At 46.0% G+C, this 16,870-nt stretch overlaps 1 protein-coding gene across 1 annotated transcript in view; it reads right to left on the reverse strand.

Moving 5' to 3' along the window:
- Positions 1-12,270: 12,270 nt before the first annotated feature.
- LOC148524761 (uncharacterized) overlaps positions 12,271-16,870 on the reverse strand; it is a 106,336-nt gene continuing 101,736 nt past the window's right edge. The window contains exon 29 of the mRNA XM_088471635.1: positions 12,271-12,900. Within this exon, the coding sequence (XP_088327761.1) occupies positions 12,710-12,900 (191 nt within the window). The 3' untranslated portion in view covers positions 12,271-12,709. The remainder of the gene's footprint in view (positions 12,901-16,870) is intronic.

Genomic DNA, 16,870 nt, shown 5'->3' on the forward strand with positions numbered 1-16,870 from the left:
TTTCAGTCACAGAGCCTTAGAGATAGATGTGTCATTAGAAAGGTTTCCAGTAAGGCAGCAAAAAGCAGTCAGACCTCCTCCTGTTATCAGAGTCAATCCTTACTGTTGGTGAAGACTTCGCTAATAGGCACCGTGAACATCCACAATTTTTATAATGCATTAAACACATTCTACATTGAAGCTGGTAATTTTGGTCTGATCTTCAATAAGTAATGGATAATAAATATATTACCTGATGGAAAGTAAGCCAAAATTGCACAGGCCAAGCTCCAAGTGCGACGGGGTTTAAAACAAAGTAATGAAAGTTCAATAGCACTTTTGTTCATCAGTCATTTATCAAGCACGAGGAAAACTAATATAATACATTCTTATCAGGTTCCAATCTTACATGTTTACATTCTGAGGCACAGTGAATTAATTCAAATGTAATTTACTTTTGACATTTCTGAATATACTTCATTACATCAAACACAAAGACTGATTTGTATTTTGTACATTTTCAAGAAAGTTGAACAAGAGTTTAAATTGAACCATACTTCCTAAATTCCGCTGCCACACCTGGAAGGATGTTTGAAAACTGATGAGAGGACTTGAGATATAAATATTATTTCTACTCTATTAAATAGGTTTGATGAATGTTCTAGTTACATAAAACGCCTTGAGGCAAATGTCATCCTTGCCAAGTTCTCTTCCTTTTCTGGCAGAATTCTCAATACACCTTTCATTATATGAGTAAACCTTTCTGACATGCAAGTTTAATGCAAGTATTGCCCACAGGAATATAGCGCCAACTTTAAAATGTTGCAAACCAATTACATTAAACTGAGATATCATGCGCCCTATTTGAGGTCATATATGTGTTCAATATTAGAGCATGTAGACAAGAGCACTAGAAACAAAGCTAGTTAAAAGTAGGGGTGTGCACCGGCCACTTTTCGTGTTTTGTGTTTTGGTTTTGGATCTGGATCTTTCTTCGTGTTTTGGATCTGGATTGGTTTTGCCAAAACCACCCTTCCGTGTTTTGGGTTCTGGGTTTTGTGTTTTGGATCTGTATTTTTTTGAAAAAAAGCATAAAAACAGCTACAATCACAGAATTTGTAGGTTTTTCTGCTCCTATGCTATTATTAACCTTAATAACCTTAATTTCCACTCATTTCCAGTCTATTCTGAACACCTCACAATAGTGTTTTTCTGTCCAAAAGGTTGCACCGAGGTAGCTGGATGACTATGCTAAGCGACACGAGTGGGCGGCACAAACACGAGACCCATCTAGGCGTGATACTGCAGTGGCAGACAGGATGGCAGTTTGAAAAACTAGGCCCCAAACTGTACATAATGCAAAGAAAAAAAAGAGGTGCAAGATGGAATTGTCCTTGGGCCCTCCCACCCACCCTTATGTTGTATAAACAGGACATGCACACTTTAACAAACCAATCATTTCAGCGCCAGGGTCTGCCACACGACTGTGGCTGAAATGATTGGTTCGTTTGGGCCCCCACAAAACAAGCTGGCAATTAATGTGTCCCTGCACAAACTGGCTCTACGGAGGCAAGATGTCATCCTCATCCTCCTCGTCCACCGATTCCTCACCCTCTTCAGTGTGTACATCCTCATCCTCACAAAGTATTAACTCGTCCCCACTTGAATCCACCACCACAGGTCCCTCTGTACGTTCTGGAGGCTGGTCTCCCTGGAAGAGCTGATAATTCATTTTGATGAACATCATCTTCTCCACATTCTGTGGAAGCAACCTCCTACGCCTTCACTGACAAGGTTCCCGGCTGCACTAAACACTCTTTCGGAGTACACACTGGAGGGGGGGCAACTCAGGTAAAATAGAGCCAGTTTGTACAGGGGCCTCCAAATTGCCTCTTTTTCCTGCCAGTACAGGTATGGACTGTCTGACATGCCTACTTGGATGCTGTCACTGATGTAATCCTCCACCATTCTGTCAATGGTGACAGTATCATATGCAGTGACAGTAGACATGTCAGAAATTGTTGCCAGGTCCTTCAGTCCGGACCAGATGTCCAAACTTGGTCCTGCCTGCCCTGCATCACCACTAGCGGGTTGCTTAGGATACCTAAGTTTTTTCCTGGCAGCCCCAGTTGCGGGAGAAAATGAAGAAGGAGCTGTTGACGTGTCACGTTCCGCTTCAGCTGACAGTGTGTTCACCAGCATGTCTTTGCACCTCTGCAGGCTTGTGTCGGCCGGAAAGAGAGACACCACATAGGCTTTAAACCTAGGATCGAGCACGGTGGCCAAAATGTAGTGGTCTGATTTCAACAGATTGACCACCCTGGAATCCTGGCAAAGCGAATGAAGGGCTTCATCCACAAGTCCCACATGCTGAGCGGAATCGCTCCATCTTAGCTCCTCCTTCACTTTCTCCAGCTGCTTCTGCAAAAGCCTGATGAGGGGAATGACCTGACTCAAGCTGGCAGTGTCTTAACTGACTTCACGTGTGGCAAGTTTGAAGGGCTGGAGAACCTTGCACAACACGGAAATCATTCTCCACTGCGCTTGAGTCAGGTGCATACCCCCTCCTTTGCCTATGTCATAGGTGGATGTATAGGCTTGAATGGCCTTTTGCTGCTCCTCCATCCTCTGAAGCATATAGAGGGTTGAGTTCCACCGCGTCACAAACTCTTGCTTCAGGTGATGGCGGGGCAGGTTCAAGAGTGTTTGCTGGCGCTCCAGTCTTCGGCACGCAGTCGCTGAATGGCGAAAGTGGCCAGAAATTTTTTGGGCCACCCAAAGCGTCTCCTGCACGCCACTGTCGCTTTTCAGAAAATTCTGCACCACCAAGTTTATTGTGTGAGCAAAACATGGGACGTGCTGGAATTTGCCCAGATGTAATGCCCGCACAATATTGGTGGCGTTGTCAGATATCACAAATCCCCAGGAGAGTCTAAGTGGGGTAAGCCACTGGGCGATGATTTCCCTCAGTTTCTCTAAGAGGTTGTCAGCAGTGTGCCTCTTACTGAAACCGGTGATACACAGCGTAGCCTGCCTTGGAACGAGCTGGCGTTTCTGAGATGCTGCGACTGGTGACACTGCTGCTGTTGCTGCGTAAGGTGATACATCTACCCAGTGGGCTGTCACAGTCATATAGTCCTTAGTCTGCCCTGTTCCACTTGTCCACATGTCCGTGGTTAAGTGGACATTGGATACAACGGCATTTTTCAGGACACTGAGGACACTTTTTCTGACGTTTCTGTACAGTCTCGGTATCGCCTGCCTAGTGAAGTGGAATCTAGACGGGATTTGGAACCGGGAACACACTACCTCCATCAATTGTCTAAATCACACTGCACTAATGGCGGATACCGGACGCACGTCTAACACCAACATAGCAGTCAAGGCCTCAGTTATACGTTTTGCTTCAGGATGACTGCTGTCGTACTTCATCCTCCTCGCTAAGGACTGTTGGAGGATCAATTGTTTAGTAAAAGTAGTGGTGTTCCTACTTCCTCTCTGGGATGATGAACGACTCCCAGCAGCAGCAACAGCAGCAGCGGCAGCAGGAGGCGTAGCAATGTAGGATCCTCCGGAGGAATCCGGGATAGGAGAGTCAGTCATGCCAGTGACATGGCCTGCAGGACTACTTCCGATCCTGACTAAGGAGGAAATTGACGAGGAGGGAGTTGACGGTGTGGTTTGCAGGCGCTTGGATACAACAGGACAACGGGATTTAGGTGTCCCTGGACTGCTTACGGTCTTAGCCAAAGTTTCTGAACTTGACAGTAACTTATTATGAACGCGCTGCAGGTGCTGTATAAGGGAGGATGTTCCTAGGTGGTTAACGTCCCTACCCCTACTTATTCCACCTTTACATAAGGTACATATGGCAAGACAGTTGTTGTCCGGATTTGGATAGAAATATTGCCAGACCAAAGAGGTGGAATGTTTGGTCTTCTGCCCAGGCATGACCGTGATGGGCTTTTTCATCCCACGGACAACAACTGTCTCCCCCGGAGCCTGATTTAAACAAACCACATCACCATCAGAATCCTCCTCGCCAACTTCCTCCTCAGCGCCAGCTACACCAATATCCTCATCCTGTTGTACTTCAACAGTGACATCTTCAATTTGCATATCAGCAAGTGGACTGTGGGTGCTCCTTTCAGCACTTGCAGGGGGCGTGCAAATGGTGGAAAGAGCCACTTCTTCCCGTCCAGTGCTGGGAAGGTCAGGCATCGCAACCACCACCACACTTGGACTCTCCTTGGGGATTTGTGATATCTTCTTAGAAAGCACAGTTCTTCGCTGTGCTTTTGCCAGCTTAACTCTTTTGATTTTTTTAGTGGGAGGAGGGCTTCCATCGTCATGTGAAGCTGAACCACTAGTCATGAACATACTAGGGATCGACCTTAGCCGTTCCTTGCCACTCCGTGTCGTAAATGGCATATTGGCAAGTTTACGTTTCTCTTCAGCTGATTTAAATGTTTTTTTCAAGGTCATTTTCCTGAACTTTGTCATTTGGGATTGTATGTGCCCTCTATTATGACATTGGGCATCGGCCTTGGCAGACGACGTTGATGGCATGTTATCGTCTATGTCATGACTAGTGGCAGCAGCTTCAGCACTAGGAGGAAGTGGTTCTTGATCTTTCTCTATTTTATTTTTATCGGAGAAAGTTTGGTCCTCCATTTATGTTATATCGATTTGATATATACGTGCGGCTAAACACAGAAAATATTTCTTTATTTTTGCTGGAGAGTAGTGCACTTTGTGGGTTACACCAGCCTTTAAGAGATGAGCCAGCCGGCTCTTTACTTATGGGACACAGGCGCACGCTTGGCGCTGCTCCTTTGTTGATGCACGTGCGGCTACTGCGCACACAATTCACAAACACAGAAAATATTTTTTTTTTTGGTTTGGACTGGAGTGTACTTTCGGGGGTTACAGCACCCTTTAACGGTCAAGCCAGCTGGCCCTTTACTTATGACACAGGCGCACGCTTGGCACTACTTTGTTGATGCACGTGCGGCTACTGCGCACACAATTCACAAACACAGAAAATCATTTTTTTTTTGGTTTGGACTGGAGTGTACTTTGGGGGTTACAGCACCCTTTAACGGTCAAGCCAGCCGGCCCTTTACTTATGACACAGGCGCACGCTTGGCACTACTTTGTTGATGCACGTGCGGCTGCTGCGCACACAATTCACAAACACAGAAAATAATTTTTTTTTTGGTTTGGACTGGAGTGTACTTTGGGGGTTACAGCACCCTTTAACGGTCAAGCCAGCCGGCCCTTTACTTATGACACAGGTGCACGCTTGGCACTACTTTATTTCTTTATTTTTGCTGGAGAGTAGTGCACTTTGTGGGTTACACCAGCCTTTAAGAAATGAGCCAGCCGGCTCTTTACTTATGGGACACAAGCGCACGCTTGGCGCTGCTCCTTTGTTGATGCACGTGCGGCTACTGCGCACACAATTCACAAACACAGAAAATATATTATTTTTTTAGCACTTGGGGGGAGCACCCCTGATGGACAGAGCACCCCCTGGACAACACTACAGCACCCCTTTAGGACTGGGACACTGCACAGGACTTTGGAGTGGACACAGCCCCTATGGAGAACTGACTGCACAACACAGTCCAGCCAGCCCCTATGGACTTTGAAGTAGTGGACACAGCCCCTATTAACAACAGCAGTACAGCACAACACAGCCAGCCCCTATGGACTTTGAAGTAGTGGACAACAGCAGCACTACACTACACTACACAGCCCAGCCAGCCCTAACTCCCACCCTCCCTCTTCACTGTCCACAGCCGAGTGAGAAAATGGCGCCGACACGGGTACCTTATATAGGATCCAAAACCCGCGAGACTCGGAAGGCGGGATGATGACGTTTTGCCTCGATTTCAGATCCGAGTTAGGCGGGAAAAGTCGAGCCTGACTCGGATCGGACTCGGATCGGGGGGGCTCGAGGGGGTTCGGATTTCAGAAATCCGAACCCGCTCACCCCTAGTTAAAAGCATAGACAAAACGGTAAGCATTCGGGAAGCCAATGGACGGCTTCCCGACTGTCTAATCACAGTGAGGGTTTAATGACAGGTGTCGATATCCCGACGCCTGCCATATTACCTACGCCGGGAGCCCGACACCCAGCTTACCGATCGAAGGTAAGCTGGGTGTCGGGCACGAACAGCCGGGGGGGGGAAGGTTGGGTTTAGGGTTCCCGGGGGTACTTAGGGTTAGGCACCCCCCCTGGGAGGTTAGGTTTAGGTTAGGGGAAGGGAGGGTTAGGCACTTAAAGGGGGGATTAGGGTTAGGCACTTTGGGGGGGAGGATAGGGTTAGGCACCCCTCAGGGAGGGTTAGGGGGTAGACTAGGTTAGTCAATACTTAATTTTCGACGATCAGGATTTTCACTGCTGCTGGGATGCCGCTGTCGGGATTTGAACTGCCGGCCATTTGTCTGGCGGTAACTCATACTGAATCTGACAAAACCTTCTATTTAGTCCTCATTTTAATGGATTGTTAGCAGCATGTATATTACATTATGCTGCATACTGTAGTGTATTATGGGCCTTATTCGCATGTGGACGCTAATGCATTAGCAGCTGCGAGTTTGTAATCAGTTGCCGTGTGTAAATATGCTAATGCTACAGCCGCCTGGAAATGTATTGAGATGCCAACTGGCTGCCTCACAGATCCAAGCAAGTGTGTACAAATCCACAGTGGTGGTCACAGCTCCTTCGATAAACAACCAACTGAATAACACTATGGTCGCACAGAATGCCCGCAGGAGCTGAGAAGCTGGTGCCATATTTTCTGCATACGTGATCACAGATGTAGGCAGATACATGCCCCCCAAACAATTACGACACCTCTGCATTTTGGCACCACTTACCACCCACAAAACAGTCTCTGTCAATACCATGTGACTAAATCCTCTCTACAACTGTAGTCGCATTTGATAGCAATTCAATCGCCAAGCATGTGCATTACGGCTAAGGCGCATGAGCAGTCCACCGATAATCGCTCAACTGCGTGAACATCGAAATAGCATCCACTTCTGAATCAGGCGCTATGTACCCAATGAACGCTCCCAAGAGAAGAGTGTTTAACCAAAAGTGCTAATGCTTCTGGATTCTGCAAATGTCAAAATTAGCGCAAAGCACAGGGAATGGTTATGCTGGCCAGGTCCATTCATTTGAACTACCAACATCATAGTGCTCTTAATAGAGTTGAAGAAAGCTCATTAAGAGGCCGAATCAGACGGCAGCAGTTAAAACCACATTGTGTGTATGAAATGTGCTGTATCATGTGATCTGCTTGTAAACAGTAATATGGACCAGCGTAATGGCCTTACAGCACTGGGGTCATGGGTTAGATTTCAAACAGGGCCCTATCTAGAGGTTGTTGGTTCCCTCCATGTTTGTGTGAATTTTCCCTCGGTGCTCCAAGTCTATTTTATTAACATTTTAACATAAATTACAAAAAGAAATTAAACAAAAGGTACCAAGGTATTAAAAATTAAAAACATTACAATACAATTCCCAATTTCTTATACAATGTTTTAACTCCCTTATCAATTTTTAGGACTGTAGCTTGATAGTCAAAGTGCAAGACTTCCAATAATTCAGTTTTGAATTTATGGAGAAATGGGAATATAATGGGAGAAACCCACTTATGAAGTATTACTCTCTCAGCCACCATTAGTATAGCAAAAGTTCCTTCACTGATACCATGGGCTTTACAAGCAGTCTCTCAACTCGCAAACTTTGAACTGATGCAACTATCACGATTTTTAAATGCTTTTTCACTTATGGTTTTTACATCTATCAAAGTCTCTTTTCTTATCTTGGATTTCCATTCACATCAATCAGACTTTGGTTTTGGCTTCTGGATACCTTGAGGTTTACTAGATGCAAGGTTTGCGAATTCCTCATCGTACCTCTTAGGTGGTTTGCCAAAATTTGATCTTGCAGAGGATCATCTCTCTGGGTGAACTTCCATGCTGATATATCTTCAGCTGCTGGCATGTCCAGTGACATATACTTGCTCTGCATATCAGCTTCCAACTATTCTTTAATTTGTATTGTTTCTTTAAAGATAACATCTCTGGACTTATCAAGTTTTCTGGTATTTAGATTGCACAATCTGTAACATTTGCTCTCATGGTAAATGCCAAGCCTGATGCACTTTACTGACTCATCTTTTCTCTTTTGGTATATGCACATAGGCCATACTGCCAAAGGTTCTAAGATGTCTTACACTTGGTTTTCTCTTTGACCATACTTCAACACGAGTTATATAGTTTAGGGCAACTGTAGGAGAACGTTTTTTGAATAATCTGCTGTCAACACGGCTTCTGCCCAAATCTGCTAGTCTAGGCCTCTGTCAATTAGCATGCAACTTCCTCTCCCTACTTGTGTACAATTTCCACTTTCAGTGACACAATTTTGAAGTATAGGCAAGGGTCAATTGATGGTCTATTCCATATTTTTTTAAAAATGTTCCACCCTCTCTTGAGATAGGAATGCAGTTAATTTACCGCCACCCAGAATGCCGGCCATCAGAATCCCGATGGCAGAAGGCCGACCCGGGACTAAAGATAGGTGGTGAAATGCCGACACCTATATTTAGCACCACGTCGAAATCCCGACGGCCAGCATCTCGAACGAGGTAAGCCGGGGACAGTGACCCACATATTATTACACACTGTAGTGCCCATACATTATGCTAGCTGTAGTGTCAACACATTATGCCACCTGTAGTGCCCACACATTATGCTACTCTGTAGTTCCCACACATTATGCCACCTGTAGTGACCACACGTTATGCTACACTGTAGTGCCCACAAATAATGCCTCCTGTAGTGCCTACACATTATGCTAGACTGTAGTGCCCACCAGGGCCGCCATCAGGGGGGGACTTCCGGGACGGGAATCCGCTCCTACCCCCACTGCTGCCACTGTACATGCACAGGGACACCCTCCTGTTCCACATCCTAACAAAGCCGTGGCCGGACACTCAGGAGGCCTGCCTGCGCCTAGTACTGCCGGCCGGCCGCTACTACAATTATCTAGTGAATGACAGGCCCAGCCGGGGAGCCGCTTCTACCTGCATGATGCCCACTACTACCCCCGCTGCCACACAATAGAGGTCACTCCTGGGTCACTTCACACCCAGCCACCCTTCGGCATCCAACCCGACATCGCAGGCGAAGGAACCCAGCATACGGCAAGTGCATACACACTGCAATAGGGCCGACGGGGGATGTTACTAATGACCCGCAGGAGCACACATATCATGGGTATACACTACTGTACCAGCTTAACATAACATATATACTGCATCACAATAATAATTCTTTTTTTTTTTGCACACACCACTTTGTGGAGGGGGTGCTTTTGTATTTTTATTTAATGTTTCTTGTCCTAGGGCAGTGGTTCCCAAACTGTGCGCCGTGGCACCCTGGGGTGCCTCGGGACACTTGCAGGGGTGCCTCAGGATGGTGGTCCAGCACCAAATCAAATTATTTATACTCAATGTAATGTAAATATGTGGACAAACAGAAGTGCAAACCTGTCCACCACCACATAACTGAACCTAAAGATGACAGCTCAGCACAATTTACTTCACTTTACTAGTTACTAAAAAATTTTCTAAATTTCTCAACAAACTTTTGGATTAGGGGTGCTGTGAAAACAATGCTGATACTCTAGAGCTCCGTGATTTAAAAAAGTTTGGGAATCACTGTCCTAGGGTAAAGCTTACTTGATACTGGAAAGTATTGTTTAGCTATGCTTCATAGATCATGTGAAATGTTATACTTTTTATGCCTACAAGAACTTCAAAGTTTGTTTTGGGTATACCATAAAAACACAGACTACTGTTATGTAGAGCTATTTTTTACACGTATCAGTAGCAATTCATAATCTCTCCAGGAATAAATATAATCTTTGCAAATAAGCATGAAAGCTAGGGTTGACATGTTGTTATGTAAATGCCGTATAATGTCTGGTTAGGTTCTGTCATGAAAATTATTGGCTGACTGCACCAATGTCACGCACATTCTCCAGTTACTTTCATTGATACATTTAAAAATAGACTTTATTTAAAATGTGTACTTTTAGCTCCTCAAAGACTAACTTTACTAACTTGTTATGGGCACTGTTGAATAAAAACTGATGCTAACTAATAATCTGTATTGCCATCTACCACAACAATACAGATATGAGCCGCACTGAAATTTACCAATCCAGGATTCCTTTTGGAGCCCCCATGGAAACCATATACAGTATATCTGCGAGTGTTTGGCCTGCCGGGGATGAAGCAAAGCTTTTTTGACTTTGCAGCTCCCCATTGTGAATATAGGACCTGATTCTGAATGGCATGCAATATCAATGTTGGACATAGTTTAGCTATTATTTTCTACTGCACATGTATCCATGAGTCCATGTGCACAGAGCATGGCCGTAACAGGGCTTTAATGTGCCCTGTGCTGCCCCCACCCCCTTTGCGCAAGACGTCATGACATCACGCATAGGGAGTTGGGGCCAGCCAGTGCCCAGAAGAGTGGATATATACGGCAAGATGCCTGCCTGTAGTGTACAAAGGATGCTATGGGTGGCACTGCTGAGGCGTTACTGACTGCACATAAATATATATATAAGATCCTGCTGTGACTACAGGGTAGGCGTGGACATACTGTAGATATTACCAGGAGGGCAGCTCTCTGTAGGATAAGAGCAGGGTAGAGTACATGTAAGGCAACAATGTTTACAGTAGTTGCAGGTTCAATAATCCTGTTTTTCTGAGTTCTACTGATTGTAACAAAAGGAGATTTACACTCAGGTGGTTTGGTCAGTGGTGCAGTGCATATAAATACAGACACACGTGCACTGCATGTGCTGTACATATTATATCACTTCATTGCCCCACACTATTTACTGGAATCACACTATAAACAAAAACGTAAAAATATCGATTTGCCAAGTCTTTGTGCAATATATTTTTAGAAGCTCTATTATATAAAGCAACTTAATATTTTAGGTTTAGTAGCCTTCATTTAAAAACAAAAAGTACTACTGACGATGGTGCTGATTCTAAGACAAATCTCTGTTCACCGACGCAGGTGGTAGGTTTTTGCATACAGCACATGCGCAGATGGGAACTTCACCATTTTTGTCCCACTTTGAGTCGGACAGAACTCAGACAGATCTGTATTTCTGTAAAATTGGGGGTTCTGTAGTGGATTCTGGGCTACAACAAAGCTCGCACACGGAACCGCCCTGAATTGTGGGAATGTAATGGGAGTGTCGTGGTCATGGACACGTATGTAATGTTCAGAGCATTTCTGAGATGTGCGTATGGGGAAGGGAAGTCAGTTTCTTATTGGATCTCTTGCACCTAGCCTGGTGCATATGCAGATACTAATGATGACGACAGCGGTAGGTGGTGTAAAGTAAATGGGCGGCTCTGCTTTATGCTTGCAGACAAACAAGCCCCCACATTAAACCTATGAAATCTTGAATGTGACCAACTGAAAAAAATAAATGCCACAAAGATCAGCTGCTTTATTACTAATAGGCCTAAACAGTACATGAATACAAAGCACTGAAGCACTGGCCATTTTGCGGTAAATGTACAACTGCACACATTGTGAAATACCATTTAATTGTCTCCACTATCTCAGAGTGACAAATCATGAATGTCACATACAAAACAATTAACACATGATCCGCACATTGGGCTTGATTCGGATTTGTAGGCAAGCCCGATGGTTTACATACAAATCCGATGGTTTTGGGCCTGTGCAGGAACAAGACCTGTTCTACGCATGTGCAGAACGGGTCCTGTGTGATCGCCATGCTGCGGCATTTGGGGGGCAGAGCGAAGGCGGCGACCAGAATGGTTCGACAAAACAAGTGCATGTTGTCCCTGTTTTGTAAGCGTACCGAGCCGAGGGTCTGTGAAATTAGGTGCAGACTTACTGACCCGGCAGAGGGGTTCCGATGACCAGGCTGAGTAAGGTTTAGTGATGGCGATTCATACAGCATCTACGGATGCTGCACACGGATCACAGACACATGCAGGAGGTGTCTTCTCTACAGACACCTCCTGCTGCATTTGCATTTTACGGTATTGCACAGTCTCTTCCCTGCAGCCATTGTACAATACTGTACAAATTTAAATCAGGCCCCTTGTTGTAAAATTAATACATACGTTTTGGAGGGAAATGTATTTTAATGATTTTTAAATACAAATAAATCATTCTGTAAGAAGCTACAATATAAATGTCATTATTTTTATTAATTTTACACTTGAACATTTTGGCACATAGGTCAAAGTTTTTATTTTTGTGGCTGAAATATCTCTTTATTTGGGACCAATTCTTAAATAACATTTTAGTTTAACAAATAAACATTGGAATCACTTCTCTTACAATTACAGTCATCCACTTGGGGTAACGGTCCTACAATTTCTTGTTTTTCAAGACGTGCAATGAAAATGTAGAATTAGGTAGATGAACGTATCATAGGGGTCCAATGGAAACAGCATATTGAGAGAACAAGCAACAATTGTTTGTATGGTTGTAGGATTATCCCTTGTTTTCTGCATGTCCATTAACCTTACACCTCCTTACTATAAATCCTTGGTAATAGTTCATATCATCCCACAAACAGAGAACAAACTGAACCAGTTATTGTCTTGTCCTCCTTATGTGTCTATTTCACGGTTACTTAAAAAAATTTCCTCAGCCCTTGTTCATTCAGCATTGATGGAGCGTTAATACCACAGTCCCTGGCTTCACAGAATCCTGGGACACCTGCTGAGCCTGGAAGCCCCTGTTGGCCTAGAGGACCACTGTTACCAGGAGGACCTTGTGGTCCAACCATTCCATCCTTGGCTACACCTGGGTATCCTGGATAACCTATAGAGAGGAAAGTAATCAGTTATAAATACAGGAAAATTGTATTAGATGAGAGAGAAATATGACCTCCAAAGACTGGTCACTCGATGTGTGCACTTTATTATGGGATATGTCAAAATGATAGCTGTCAGTGCTGAGGCATAAATGCTTCAATTCAATGATCATATTTCCCAACTTGCATGATGACTAACCTAGAATCCATGAAAAAACCTGTCCCCAGAGACAAAACTGCATTTTATTTCTAATAAGGAATCTATATATACATTGCTGCACCCCCAGATACACCAGGAGTACATTGCTGCACCCACAGATACACCAGGAACACATTACTGCACCCACTGATACTCCAGGAACACATTGCTGCACCCACAGATAATCCAGGAACACATTGCTGCACCCACAGATACACCAGGAACACATTGCTGCACCCACAGATACACCAGGAACATATTGCTGCACACAGATACACCAGGAACACATTGCTGCACCCACAGATACACCAGGAACACATTGCTGCACCCACAGATACACCAGGAACACATTGCTGCACCCACAGATACACCAGGAACACATCACTGCAACCATAGATACAACAGGAACACATCGCTGCACCCACAGATACACCAGGAACACATCACTGCACCCACAGATACACCAGGAACACATAGCTGCACCCACAGATACACCAGGAACACATCACTGCAACCACAGATACACCAGGAACACATCACTACACCCACAGATACACCAGGAACACATCGCTGCACCCACAGATACACCAGGAACACATCGCTGCACCCACAGATACACAGGGAACACATCACTGCACGAACATATTTTGCACCCCCAGATACACCAGGAACACATGACTGCACACAAAGATACTCCAGGAACACATTACTGCACCCACAGATACTCCAGGAACCCATAGCTGCACCCACAGATACTCCAGAAACATATTTTGCACCCACAGATACACCAGGAACACATCACTGCAACCACACATACACCAGGAACACATAGCTGCACCCACAAATACATCAGGAACACATCGCTGCACCCACAGATACACCAGGAACACATCGCAGCAACCACAGATACACCAGGAACACATCGCTGCACCCACAGATACACCAGGAACACATCGCTGCACCCACAAATAAACCAGGAACACATCGCAGCTCCCACAGATACATCAGGAACACATCGCTGCAACTACAGATACACCAGGAACACATCGCAGCACCAACAGATACACCAGGAACACATCGCAGCACCCACAGATACACCAGGAACACATCGCTACACCCACAGATACACCAGGAACACATCGCTGCACCCACAGATACACCAGGAACACATCACTGCACCCACAGATACACCAGGAACACTTTGCTGCAACCACAGATCCAGGAACACATTACTGCACCCACAGATACTCCAGAAACACATTGCTGCACCCACAGATATTCCAGGAACATATTTTGCACCCACAGATACACCAGGAACACATCGCTGCAACTACAGATACACCAGGAACACATCACTGCACCCACAGATACACCAGGAACATATCGCAGCACCCACAGATACACCAGGAACACTTTGCTGCAACCACAGATACTCCAGGAACACATCGCTGCACCCACAGATACACCAGGAACACATCGCTTCAACCACAGATACACCAGGAACACATCGCTGCACCCACAGATACACCAGGAACACATCGCTGCACCCACAGAAACACCAGGAACACATCGCTGCACCCACAGATACACCAGGAACACATCGCTGCACCCACAGATACACCAGGAACACATTGCTGCACACACAGATACACCAGGAACACATCGCTGCACCCACAGATACACCAGGAACACATCGCAGCACCCACAGATACACCAGGAACACATCGCTGCAACCACAGATACACCAGGAACACATCGCTGCACCCACAGATACACCAGGAACACATCCCTGCACCCACAGATACACCAGGAACACATCACTGCACCCACAGATACACCAGGAACACATCACTGCACCCACAGATACACCAGGAACACATTGCTGCACCCACAGATATTCCAGGAACATATTTTGCACCCCCAGATACACCAGGAACACATCACTGCAACCACAGAAACACCAGGAACACATCACTCCACCCACAGATACTCCAGGAACACATTGCTGCACCAACAGATACACCAGGAACACATCACTGCACCCACAGATACTCCAGGAACACATTGCTGCACCCACAGATACTCCAGAAACATTTTGCACCCACAGATACACCAGGAACACATCACTGCAACCACAGATACACCAGGAACACATCGCTGCACCCACAGATACACCAGGAACACATCGCTGCACCCACAGATACACCAGGAACACATCGCTGCACCCACAAATACACCAGGAACACATCACAGCACCCACAGATACATCAGGAACACATCACTGCACCCACAGATACACCAGGAACACTTTGCTGCAACCACAGATCCAGGAACACATTACTGCACCCACAGATACTCCAGAAACACATTGCTGCACCCACAGATATTCCAGGAACATATTTTGCACCCACAGATACACCAGGAACACATCGCTGCAACTACAGATACACCAGGAACACATCACTGCACCCACAGATACACCAGGAACATATCGCAGCACCCACAGATACACCAGGAACACATTGCTGCAACTACGGATACACCAGGAACACATCGCTGCACCCACAGATACACCAGGAACACTTTGCTGCAACCACAGATACTCCAGGAACACATCGCTGCACCCACAGATACACCAGGAACACATCGCTTCAACCACAGATACACCAGGAACACATCGCTGCACCCACAGATACACCAGGAACACATCGCTGCACCCACAGATACACCAGGAACACATCGCTGCACCCACAGATACACCAGGAACACATCGCTGCACCCACAGATACACCAGGAACACATCGCTTCAACCACAGATACACCAGGAACACATCGCTGCACCCACAGATACACCAGGAACACATCGCTGCACCCACAGATACACCAGGAACACATCGCTACACCCACAGATACACCAGGAACACATCGCTGCACCCACAGATACACCAGGAACACATCGCAGCACCCACAGATACACCAGGAACACATCGCTGCAACCACAGATACACCAGGAACACATCGCTGCACCCACAGATACACCAGGAACACATCCCTGCACCCACAGATACACCAGGAACACATCACTGCACCCACAGATACACCAGGAACACATTGCTGCACCCACAGATATTCCAGGAACATATTTTGCACCCCCAGATACACCAGGAACACATCACTGCAACCACAGAAACACCAGGAACACATCACTCCACCCACAGATACTCCAGGAACACATTGCTGCACCAACAGATACACCAGGAACACATCACTGCACCCCCAGATACACCAGGAACACATCACTGCACCCACAGATACTCCAGGAACACATTGCTGCACCCACAGATACTCCAGAAACATTTTGCACTCACAGATACACCAGGAACACATCACTGCAACCACAGATACACCAGGAACACATCGCTGCACCCACAGATACACCAGGAACACATCGCTGCACCCACAGATACACCAGGAACACATCGCTGCACCCACAAATACACCAGGAACACATCACAGCACCCACAGATACATCAGGAACACATCGCTGCAACTACAGATACACCAGGAACACATCGTAGCACCAACAGATACACCAGGAACACATCGCAGCACCCACAGATACACCAGGAACACATCGCTGCACCCACAGATACACCAGGAACACATCACTGCACCCACAGATACACCAGGAACATTTTGCTGCAACCACAGATCTAGGAACACATTACTGCACCCACAGATACTCCAGAAACACATTGCTGCACCCACAGATATTCCAG

Source organism: Taudactylus pleione, unplaced genomic scaffold (assembly GCF_031769625.1).
Source record: "Taudactylus pleione unplaced genomic scaffold, aTauple2 ptg000116l, whole genome shotgun sequence".
Classification (NCBI taxonomy): Eukaryota; Metazoa; Chordata; class Amphibia; order Anura; family Myobatrachidae; genus Taudactylus; species Taudactylus pleione.